Below are 12,096 nucleotides of genomic sequence, written 5' to 3' on the forward strand. Positions count from 1 at the left end.
GGAGATACCCACAAGATAAGAAACTGTATTAAAGGGTCATAACATTAAGGAGATTAAGGACCATTTCACTAGGGCTTGAAGGTGTTATTGAACTCATAGTCAACACATGCACACACAAACTCACCCCCCCCATACCCCACACAGACACAGGCAGACAGACAGAGAGAGAGACAGAGAGAGAGAGAGAGAGAAAGAGAGAGAGAGAGAGAGAGAGAGAGAGAGAGAGAGAGAGAGAGAGAAAGAGAGAGGGGAAGAGGATAAGGTCACACTCAGAGCTCCTGCCCTCTCACTTCTCTCCATCTGAGACATCCTGAGTGTGTTCCTACCCACAGAAGCCCCGCGGCTTCTCCTGTCACAGCTTTCTGCTCCCTGATCTTCTCTCCCACACCACATTGGGTTGGTGAGAAAAAGGGCCAGGGATCATGGTGACTTCATATTCAAGGACAGGAATTCTGACATTCCAGGACTTCAGATGCCATGCCGTGTCTATCCAAGAGTCCAGGGAAGGAGCAGAACCTGCAGAAATGTCATTGCCCTGCCTGCTGGCTATTGATTCCCTATTGATTTCTGCCTTATCCGTTCTCCTGCAATAAGAACTTTGCCCCACTCAACCATTTTCCACACCCACATCCTGAAAGGTATAAATTCCTGCCTGGGCAAAGCCTACCTGTTCTGTTTCCTGTTGCTGAGAGACTGTCATCTTGTAGCAGCACAGACTTCTGTCCGGGATTCAACCATGCCACTCGGTAGACTTCCTGGCTGGCTGTTTGCTGTGGCCTGTGGGCTCCTGCTTCTCCTTCTCCGTGTGCATGGTGAGCAGAGGGACCAGGGTCAGAGCTGCCCAGTTCTGCAGAGTCAGAGTCTGAGCTCGTGGGAGGGAAGGCACCAGGGAGGGAGGAGCTGTGGAGACGACAGATGAAAGTGTGGGTTTGTGAGCCCTCTAATGCCCACACCAAAGCCCACACGATGGCACATGGAGGGTCAGAGATGTGTAAGGTTACCATGTACTGAGGAGCCAGCAGGGACAGAATGTGGCTGTGGCTGGAGCATGTGCATGATGACAAGACTTCCGTCATAATGCCAAGCGTCTCTGAACCTGTCATCTTGTCACTAGAGAGTGACCTGTCAATTTTCTTTCCTTTTCCCCCCCAATTTTATTGATGTTTATTGAGCTCTACATTTTTTTCTGCTCCCCTTCCTGCCTCTCCCCTCCTCTTCAACCCTCTCCCAAGGTCCCAATGCTCCCAATTTACTCAAGAGATCTTGTCTTTTTCTATTTTCCATGTAGATTAGATCTATGTAAGTCTTTCTTAGTGTCCTCATTGTTGTCTAGGTTCTCTGGGATTGTGATTTGTGGGCTGAATTTCTTTGCTGTATGTTTAAAAACCATTTATGAGAGTGTACATGTGATAATTGTCTTTTTTGGGTCTGGGTTACCTCACTCAAAATGATGTTTTCTAGCTCCATCCATTTGCCTGAAAAATTAAGCTGTCGTTATTTTCCTGCTGTGTAGTATTCCATGGTGTAAATGTACCACATTTTCCTCATCCATTCTTTGGTCAGAGGGCATTTAGGTTGTTTCCAGGTTCTTGCTATGACAAACAAAGCTGCTATGAACATAGTTGAGCACATGTCCTTGTGGCACGATTGAGCATCCTTTGGATATATACCCCAAAGTGGTATTGCTGAGTCTCGAGGAAGGTTGTTTCCTAATTTTCTGAGAAATCTCCATACTGACATCCAAAGGGGCTGTACCAGCTTGCATTCCCACCAGCAATGCAGGAGTGTTCCCTTTACCCCAAACTTCTCCAGCATAAGTGGTCATCAGTTTTGTTTTGTTTGTTTGTTTGCTTGTTTTTATATTGGCCATTCTTACAGGTGTAAGATGTAATCTCAGAGTTGTTTTGATTTGCATTTCTCTGATGACTAAGGACGTTGAGCATTTCCTTAAGTGTCTTTCAGCCATTTTAGATTTCTCTGTTGAGAGTTCTCTGTTTAGGTCTGTACTCCATTTTTTATTGGATTATTTGTTCTTTTTTTAAAAAAATTATTTATTTATTTATTATGTATACAATATTCTGTCTGTGTGTATGCCTGCAGGCCAGAAAAGAGCATCAGATCTCATTTCAGATGGTTGTGAGTCACCACTTAGCTGCTGGGAATTGAACTCAGGACCTTTGGAAGAGCAGGCAATGCTCTTAACCGCTGAGCCATTTCTTTAGGCCCCAGATTATTTGTTCTTTTGATGACAAATTTCTTGAGTTCTTTGTGTATTTTAGAGATCAGACCTCTGTCTGATGTGGGGTTAGTGATGATCTTTTCTCATTCTGCAGGCTGCCGTTTTGTTTTGTTGGCCATGTCCTTTACTTTACAGAAGCTTTTCAGTTTCAGGAGGTCCCATTTATTAATTGTTTCTCTCAGTGTTTGTGCTACTGGGGTTGTATTTAGGAAGTGGTTCCCTGTGCCAATGCGTTCAAGTGTACTTCCCACTTTCTCTTCTTTGAGTTTCAGTGTGGCTGGCTTTATGTTGAGGTCTTAGATCCATTTGGACTTGAGTTTTGTGCATGGTGATAGATATGGGTCTATTTTCATGCTTCTACATGTTGATATCCAGCACTACTTGTTAAATATGCTTTCTTTCTTCCATTTGATATTTTTTGCTTCCTTGTCAAAAATCAGGTGTTTGAAGGTGTGTGGAATAATATCTGGGTCTTCGATTCAGTTCCATTGGTCCTCCTGTCTGTTCTTATGCCAATACCAGGCTGTTTTCAGTAGTGTAGCTCTGTAGTAGAGTTTGAAGTCAGGGATTGTGATGTCTCCAGAAGTTCTTTTATCGTACAGTGTCCTGTTAATTTTCAAGATGGCCAGTGGACAAGGTTTCCAGCCCTAAGTAATGCACAAAGACTCATCTCTACATCCTGCAGCTGAACTGAGGGGACCCAGGTTACCTTCCCCATGTACCACGGAGACAATGAGGTAGGAATTCCCAAGTGTGGTAACAACTGATGGCTTCTCTTCCCCACAGGACAGGACTCATCCAGCCCCATCAGGAACACACACACAGGGCAGGTGAGAGGAAGCCTTGTCCCCGTGAAAGATGGCGAACTTGGTGTCTATACATTCCGGGGAATTCCGTTTGCCAAGCCACCTGTGGGACCACTGCGCTTTGCTCCCCCGGAGCCCCCTGAGCCATGGAGTGGTGTGAGAGATGGAACCTCCCATCCAGCCATGTAAGTTCTGGGGCCCAGGGACCCTCAGACATGAGCTCTAGCCACACTGCTGTGCTTCCTCCATCTCAGCTCTATAGCAGTGTTCTGCCTGTCCTAAGGGCGTCTCCCATGCAGTTTTCAGAGGAATGTGCTAAGGATTAGAGAGGAACAATGGTGCCAGGATCCTGGGTCAGAGCTTGATGCCTATAGGGACTTAGCTGCCGGTACTGCAGTGAAGACCAGAGACTAAGGCCATTCTTCACGGTCACTGTGACAACTCATTGTCCAGGTGCCATTGGCTAAGGACACATGCTTTCCACTGGAGACAATGTGGAAGAAGGAGGTACCGTGAGTGTCTGGAGTGAGATGGAGAATGTCTTACTACCCTGTGGGATTGTCTTTTTCATCCTATGGATCCTCTGTGAGCAGATTCTCCACTACCCGAGTACATTTGCTTGTTTTCTGTTGTGGTGATAGAGGACCCTGACAAGAGAAGTGAAGAGAAGAAAGATTTTAGCACAGGTCACAATTCCAGGAAATAATCAACCATAGGTGGAAACCACAGGGCAGAAATTTCAGGGAGCTGATGACATCAGATCCATAGTCAGGAGCGCAGCCTATGGGTCACATGCATGCCTGCTAATCCTTCACTTACTCTCTCCATTCTTACACAGTTCAGAGGCCCCTTCCCAGGGAATGGTGCCTCCTACAATAGGCAGGCGTTTTTAGCTCAATGAATATAACCAAGATAATTTGCCACAGGCATGTCCCACAGGCAAATGATCTAGACCAGCGGTTCGATTCTTGTGGGTTGCTATCCTCCCAGGGGCTGAATATCAGTTATCCTGCATATTATATATTTACATTATAATTCATACCAGTAGCAAAATTACAGTTAAGGAACAGTGTTATGGTTGAGGGTCACCACACCAGGAGAAACTGTATTAAAGTGTCACAGCGTTAGGAAAGTCGAGAACCGCTGGTCTAGACACTCCCTCATTTTGATTATTTTTCCAGGTAATTTCGCACTGTGTAAAGTCAACAATCAAAACTAGCCGCACACCAGGATTAGATAATATAGGAGTGATGAACGCCAGTACAGGAAGATGCTCATCCTCATAGAGGAAGCCAGCAGTCTCTGGATACTAGCCTATTCAGGATATTACTACCCAACTGGAGGCCCGCCTAAAAGTATTGCTTCATCTTCTTCTCTACAAAGCTGGTGGCCTTTACCTTGGCAAGAAGGGACTTTAAAGAGGGGTCAGATGTTATCACGGCATCATGGAAAATAGTGTCTGAATGTGGCTGAGAGAAAATTCAGACTATAATTTAGGTTTGACCACCACCTATCTTGGGCTATCTGTCTTCCGTTTTCACCAGGTGTCTGCAGACAAATCCACAGGCCTCAAATGAGCGGAAGATAAGCGTGCCTCCCCTCTCTATGTCTGAGGACTGCCTGTATCTCAACATCTACACACCGGTCCATGCCCATGAAGGTTCTAACTTACCTGTGAGTGTCAGGATATCATCAGCTTGGGGAGAGGATGTTTCTTTCTCTGGAAGATTGGAAGGGCTAAAGTAATTCTGAGATCCCCTGTAGTTTAGACCCTTATTAGTAGTCTTACCTTATCGGGGTGAAGGAGGTCATCCCAGCCATGTTGAGCTGCTTAAGTCTGGGTGTGTGACTCAGAGCTTTGGGACTCTAGATGTAAGAGGTTCAAGGTCTTTGATTAAACCAGGAATTCTTCTATCAACTTGAACGTGGCAGAACTGCCCTGGAGGGTACTCGAGGTCTTCATTATTGTCAATACGAAAATTTATAGCTGCAGGTTATCTGTTGTGCCAATGAGATATGATGTCCCTTCTCATTAGTAATCAGAAAGAAACACACGTGGAGACATTCCTGTTTGCCCCACTTGATGAGACAGATGTCATCATTTTAGTTCTCGAGGCATTAATTCATGCTGAAGTTTCCTCATGGTAAATTTGGGATAGAAACATGCTTGTAGGCCTAGAGTACCCCATCAGTGGACCATGCCCTAAAATCCTGAGTAGGAGATCTATGTGTATGTCAACTTGCTGGACCTACAAGAAGACAAAGAAGCTGATAATCCAGTAGGCAGTGCAATTGACCTTGGACTGAGTGTGGTCCTCCTGAGTTCTGTGTTGATGTCTCCAGGTGATGGTATGGATTCATGGTGGTTCACTTGTTCTGGGCATGGCTTCCATGAATGATGGATCCATACTGGCTGCTACTGAGAATATAGTAATGGTCTCGATCCAGTATCGCTTAGGTATCCTCGGCTTCTTCAGGTAAGCCTGGAACTGGGCTGGACAATGGGGTCTGAGTAGAGCATAGACAGACTTGTGATTCCTGTTCCTGCCACTTCACAGCACTGGAGACAAACACGCCACAGGCAACTGGGGTTACCTGGACCAAGTGGCTGCCCTACGCTGGGTCCAGCAGAATATCGCCTACTTCGGAGGCAACCCTGGCCAGGTCACCATTTTTGGCTCTTCAGCAGGAGGCACAAGTGTATCTTCACTTGTTGTGTCCCCCATGTCGAAAGGACTCTTCCACAGAGCCATCATGCAGAGTGGAGTGGCCCTGCTGCCTGAGCTTATCTCTGACACACCCGAGGTGGTCCACACAGTGAGTGCCCTCATCAATACCCATCCTTACTTTGCTACCTCAGTCCTTGCCTCTGGGACTCCATTAACCTGCTAAGTGAGGAAAACAAGCATATTGGAAATTCCTTCTTCCCAGCAATTTCAATAATTTCTGAAAGGTATAAAATTTAGAATGCATCCCCTGTGCTGAGTGTGTTATATATGACAGCGAAGCTGTGCCCAGTGGCTTCCACCATTAACAAGATTCTTACACATGGTTTCCCAGTTTGCTTCTTATTGCTGTGATAAAGACCATGACCAAAAGCTACTTTCAAAGAAAAAAGGCTTATTTCAGCTTAGAGTTTATTTATAGATAAACTGACAGGAAGTCAGAGTGCGGGCACGGCAGGTCACTGGAGGCCAGGACTGAAGCAGAGGCCAATGGGGAGCACTGCTTACTGCCTTGTTACCCATGGCTTCTTCAGTTTGCTTTCTTATACAGCCCAGGACTTCTGCCCATGGGTGTCACTGCCCTCCAGCATCAGTCACTTATGCAGCATCTTGAGGTGAGATAGGAAAATGCCCTGACTCACCTTTGAGCCAATCTGATAGAGGCATTTTCTCAGTTGAAGTTCCTTTTTCAAGATTCCCCAGGCTTGTGTCAAGGTGACAAAAAAAAAAATCTAACCAGGACACATGGATTCAGGGAAGGGGCCAATTTGTAAAAATACTTGCTGTGCAAGTGTGAGTCCCCACATTCAAATCCCCAGAGTCCACCTCAGGCTAGAGGTGGTACTATGTGTCAGGAAACCCAGTGCTCCTATGCAGAGATGGAAAAGAGAAACAGATCGATCCCCGCAAGGCGATCGATTAATAAGGGGATCAGTTAATATAGTATAGACAAATGCGAACTAGAGGTAAGGTGACAGATGACACTGAGGGTGACCTCTGACCTTCTCACGTGAAATATGTCGCATCATACCCATTGTCACACATGAACACACATAAAAACAAACAACAATAAAGCAAATGTTCAGGCCCCTTTCCCACCTATCACTTCTGGACAACTGAAAATGTAAACGGCTCCACCTAAGTCCTTTCATACACAGCAACGAACAGGATGTGGTATTTAGGGGCAATGACATCTACTTGGAACCATGAAAACTCTTGGTTTGGAAGGATGAACCAACCAGTGCCTGTTCCATTTACAGACGGTGGCCAACCTATCTGGATGTGATGCCAAGGACTCAGAGACCATGGTGCACTGCCTACGAGAGAAGACTGAGGCAGAGATTCTGGCTATCAACCAGGTCTGGATAATTGTGTGGTTTGGAGGACTTAGACACCAGCATGTGGGATTGCCAGTCCTTACTAGTTGAACCAGTTAATTTGTCTCAGTGGTTAGCTGTCCTTTTAGTACTGTGTGCAGAAATAACAAGACAGGCTAATTTTAATGTCCAGTTTCTTCTGGAGTGAGCATAGCATCTTGAGATGAGATAGAAAATGGGGAAATCATGTGGGTATTCAGTGGGCATCAGAATATTTAGGTGGTTGATCTTCAGCACTGACTCTTAGTGCCCCTTAGGTCTTCATTATAATCCCTGGTGTGGTGGATGGGACGTTCTTACCTAGGCACCCTCGGGAGCTGTTGGCCTCTGTGGATTTTCGCCCTGTCCCCAGCATCATTGGTGTCGACAGTGATGATTTTGGCTGGTCAGTCCCCTTGGTAAGACCTGGTTCTAAGTCCCTGGGAGCCTAAACTCAAATGGTGGGTTATGGGAACTCAGAGATACTTTGATCTAAAGACAACCCATCCTATACTTAAGACTCTCCTCTACTTCCCAGTACATGGGCCTTGATCATGTCATAAAGAACATAACCCGAGAGACCCTGCCAGCTGTTCTGAAGAGCAGAGCGGCACACATGGTGAGAGACCTTGGCTCCTGTCCCGATAGAATTATTATTAGCATTATTTATTATTGTTAATGATTATTCTTAGAAAGATCACTAATAACAATTATTGTAATTATTTTGATACACTCTTCTCAGCTACCATGCCCAGAAATAAAGGCAATGCATATGTGTGTTTCTGTGTGGATTCAAGCGTCATATGCTTTCTGCATCCCCTGTCTCATCCCAGGCCACGTTCCTTACTAGGAGGTTGTTCCCTACCTATCCAAGTGCTTGCCCACAAGCATATCTCTTCCTGACTCCTCCTGGTGTAGATGCTGCCTCCTGAGTGTAGTGACCTGTTGATGGAAGAGTACATGGGGGATGTTGAGGACCCACAGACCCTGCAAGCACAGTTCACAGAGATGATGGAGGACTTCATGTTTGTGGTCCCTGCACTCCAAGTAGCACATTTTCAGCGTGAGTACATCTGTAACAAGACCAAGGGCAGGGGGAGGTCAGAGCTGTGTGTCCCAGGTGAGCACTGTAGTGTGGAGACCTGACACATGTCTGGATCACATCTCTGTTACCAGGCATCTTAAGCGACTTACTTCAGTAAGTCCTTATGTCTAGTGCAAAAGAGAGACATTTTACCCATGTCTAGAGGAGGAAACACGTTAGTTACACTTGGGGGTCTTGTCCAAACCACTCATCTGTTTACAAAAATGTTTTCCCATCATTAATTCTCCATCCTGGGGTCACCACTCAGCTGTGATTCTAGATAACTTTAGAGCAAGGTTTCCTATCACCAAGGATTAGGTGGGAAAGCTCCACTGAGAAAACTTTAAGTCCACATGTGTCCTCACTCCCAGGATCCCACGCTCCTGTCTACTTCTATGAGTTCCAGCACCAGCCCAGCTTCAACAAGTATAAGCACATCCGGCCATCCCATGTGAGGGCTGACCATGGTGATCACGCTGCCTTTGTCTTTGGCTGTGCCCTCTGGGGAATGAAAGGTGAGTCTTTCTTGAGCTGAATGGTGTCCTTGGTGCGTTCCTGAGGGATTACTGAGCTCTCAGTCCAGTTGGGGAAACTGAGGCTCTGGGAGAGAATGGGGTCAAGCGATAGCCATTTCTGAGGTACAACAAAACAAAACAAAACAAAACAAACCACTACCAGGATTAAAATATGAACCTTTCCTAGTCCAGCTTGTGCTGGAAGGAATGGGAGAACATTGGGGTCGGAGTGAACCAGAGTAGAGACTTGGGTGGATGCTGGGTTCTGAGTGGTGAGGGAAGAGAGTATATACCAGGCCTACGGTTCAGAGTTAAGCTGCGGTTGATATAGTAGAGCATGAGTTGGCACCTGCACGAGGTAGCTACAACTTGGACCCTCATCTCCTGTCTGCAGTTGACTTCACTGAGGAGGAGAAGCTGTTGAACAGGAGGATGATGAAGTACTGGGCAAACTTTGCAAGACATGGGTGAGAACATGCCCCTCCCTCAACCTCCTATACAAGACCATCCAGGGCTCCCAGGTGTGTGTACCTCATTAGCATACATGGGTCTTTATTCACACTCTAGTCTTCTCCATCCCAGGGCACACTTAGGCACACACCTTCTAGCTTTCACTTACTGCTCATCCCACAGAGTCCTGGTGTGTGAGTCACAGTATTGTGGTACTGTTCTTTAGATTTTTTTTCCTCTGAGAGGGAGACACAAAACTAGACAGCTTCCCTGGTTTCATATCAGACACTGGAGGGTGACCCTTATATTCTATATCAGCACACCAGTCCATCTGTCCCCTTAGGCCCTTGGCCTACCCATCTACTGCTCTGATCCCAGTCAAGGCGTCAGGTCTTGGATGAGAGGGACCTCACCCTTCCCTGCTGGTATCATATCCACAGGAACCCCAACAGTGAGGGTCTCCCCTACTGGCCTGAGTTGATCCATGATGAGCAGTACCTGAAGCTGGACATCCAGCCTGCTGTGGGCCGAGCCCTGAAGGCCAGGAAGCTGCAGTTCTGGACAAAGACTCTGCCTCAGAAGATCCAGGAGCTAAAGGGGGCTCAGGACAAGCATGTAGAGTTTTAGTGCCAGTTACAGGAAAGGTGTGTGGTGTTGGGGATGGATGAGGTCATCCCGAGGTTACAAAGTCCATTTATTTATTTTTATTCATTCCAAACTCACATAAGCATTTCTAATCTCAGCATTTCCCTTTCATTGTGTATGACAAACCCTCTGTGTGTTACTCCTTATCCTTCTGGACACATTTTATTAGACTCAATAAATGGTCCCACAACCATATGGATGTGTGTTCCCCTCATCTTCTTTAACACTTCGCTCTTTTAGAATCTCTCCTTCCTTCCTTCCTCTCATCTTCTTCTCCTCATCTTCTACTCCTCATCTTCTCTCTCCTCATCTCCAAGCCTCAGACCCTCTTCAAATGAAGCAGGAACCTCAGGCACTGTTGACGTCAGGAAATCCCTTGGCCTCTCTCAGCTAGTTCATGTTTTCTCGTACTTCTAAGTTGCCAATAGCAAATCTGATTTCCCAAAGATCATTAACTTCATAGGTGCAGAATGTTGCTCCCAAAAGTTAATAAACGACAAAGTGGGCTCTTAGTGTCTGTGGCCTCAGATGTTTGGAGGCTGAGAACGAAGGGTTGCATAAGCCCAGGGCAAGATAACAAGACTCACGTCTCAGAAACAAAACAAAATACATAACCTCAGTAACTTACAACCAGTAACAAATGTACAGTTTTATAGTTTTGGAAATCCAGGGTCAAGATGCCCACAGATCTGCTGTGTGGTGAGAAACAGTCTCTGGCTAGAGGTTTCCAGGATTTTATCTTGAGCCCTCTGCTGGAAGAATGTGTAAACAATGGCTTTCCTAGGACAACATTAAGTCCCTGCTGACTTGAACTGGGGACAGGGAAGATTGTCCTCTTAGTGAGACTGACCGTGCAGATTGTTTCCATTCTATTTGTAGAGCATTTATTGATGTTCCTACTACCAGCTTGCCCCCGCTTTTCAGTTCTGCACATACATAGTAAACTTCCAACAGGGAGCCAAAATCTCTTCTAGACTTTTACTAATTATCTTACTTTCAGTGGCTTGAGCGTGGATTGTTTTTATGAGGCTTGGGAATTGATCTTAGGGACTGTACATGTTAGGAAGTGCTCCACCCCTGAAGTACAGCATTGGAAATTTCAATTTTATGTGTATGGTTAGGAAATCTGAGAAAATTCTCAAGGCACTCAACTTCCACCACATTAGATTAAGAACAGCCCCTTTTCCATCCAAGGCTTTCCTCAGGCCATTTGGTATCATTCCATACCCTTAGCCTGGATTCAACATAACCCTCACATTACATACCTTTAGCCTGGATTCAACATAACTCTCGCATTATTTTATCTTGTTATATCGGGGGCTTGTCTAGAATCTAATATAAACAGAATGTTTTGTGATTGTCTCTGTCACTTAACATAATGTTTTTGGTTCCTTTCATTGTGGAATGCCACACTACACATTCTATCTACGTATCCAATCTATGTACAGCTGTGCCACTTGCTTCTTTGTTCTTCTTTGTTGGGACAAGGTCTCTATGTAGTCCAGGTTGACCCTGAACTCATGATCTCACTGCTTTGGCTTCATGAGTGGCTGAATTGTAGGTGTGGTCCTCCAATTCCGGGTTTGGATTTTAATAAAGCTATATTCTTACACATGGTTGCATGTGATCACATGTATTTTTTTTTGATTTACAACCTAGAGCATAATTGATAAGTAACGAGACACATGTGTTAAACAACTAAAGAAGTTGTAAGAGGTATGTCAGTGGTAGAGAGCTTGCCCTGTATGTACAAAGTTGTGGGTGTATTGCCCAGCAACATAGAAAGTATAATAAAGCCAGATCAGATGACATGGGCTTGTAATCTTAGGTACTTAGAGGACTGAGGCAGGGATCACAAGTTGAGCCCTACCTGAGATATGGAGCAAGGTCCAGGCAAGGAAGGGAAATTTAGTTATGGTCTGTCTCCACATAGGAAGTACAAAATATGTAAAAACTCTAATTTGAATTAGTGGATTATTAAATAGAGGGGAGGGGAAGAGGAGGAGGAAAAGAAGGAGGAGAAATAAAAAAGAGGGAGAAGAAAAGAACAGAAATAATGAAATTGGAAGGAGAATATGGTAGGGTTTGGGAGTCTTGGGAATGATGGGGGTAAGAATATTTATGACACATTGTACTCATATATGAAATTGAAAAAGAATAAAAAAGTCTCCTGGTACTGGGAAAACAGTTCAGAGGTAGACCACTTGTCCGACATGTGTAAGATCCTAGATACAATTCTCTGGGCTCTCTTTAGAAGCTTTGAGGTAATTGTCTAC

General features: G+C 45.3%; 1 protein-coding gene across 1 annotated transcript; it reads left to right on the forward strand.

Annotated features, from left to right (window-relative positions):
- Positions 1 to 680: 680 nt before the first annotated feature.
- Positions 681 to 10,015, forward strand: LOC142852357 (liver carboxylesterase-like). Its single transcript, XM_075977074.1, has 12 exons — positions 681 to 812; positions 3,026 to 3,230; positions 4,590 to 4,719; positions 5,389 to 5,522; positions 5,604 to 5,862; positions 7,031 to 7,129; positions 7,405 to 7,545; positions 7,665 to 7,745; positions 8,045 to 8,189; positions 8,582 to 8,725; positions 9,120 to 9,192; positions 9,616 to 10,015. The coding sequence occupies exons 1-12, from the start codon at positions 737 to 739 to the stop codon at positions 9,800 to 9,802; spliced, it is 1,674 nt and encodes a 557-aa protein (XP_075833189.1). The 5' UTR covers positions 681 to 736; the 3' UTR covers positions 9,803 to 10,015.
- The last annotated feature ends 2,081 nt before the right edge of the window (positions 10,016 to 12,096 follow it).

Source organism: Microtus pennsylvanicus, chromosome 6, assembly GCF_037038515.1.
Source record: "Microtus pennsylvanicus isolate mMicPen1 chromosome 6, mMicPen1.hap1, whole genome shotgun sequence".
Taxonomy (NCBI): domain Eukaryota; kingdom Metazoa; phylum Chordata; class Mammalia; order Rodentia; family Cricetidae; genus Microtus; species Microtus pennsylvanicus.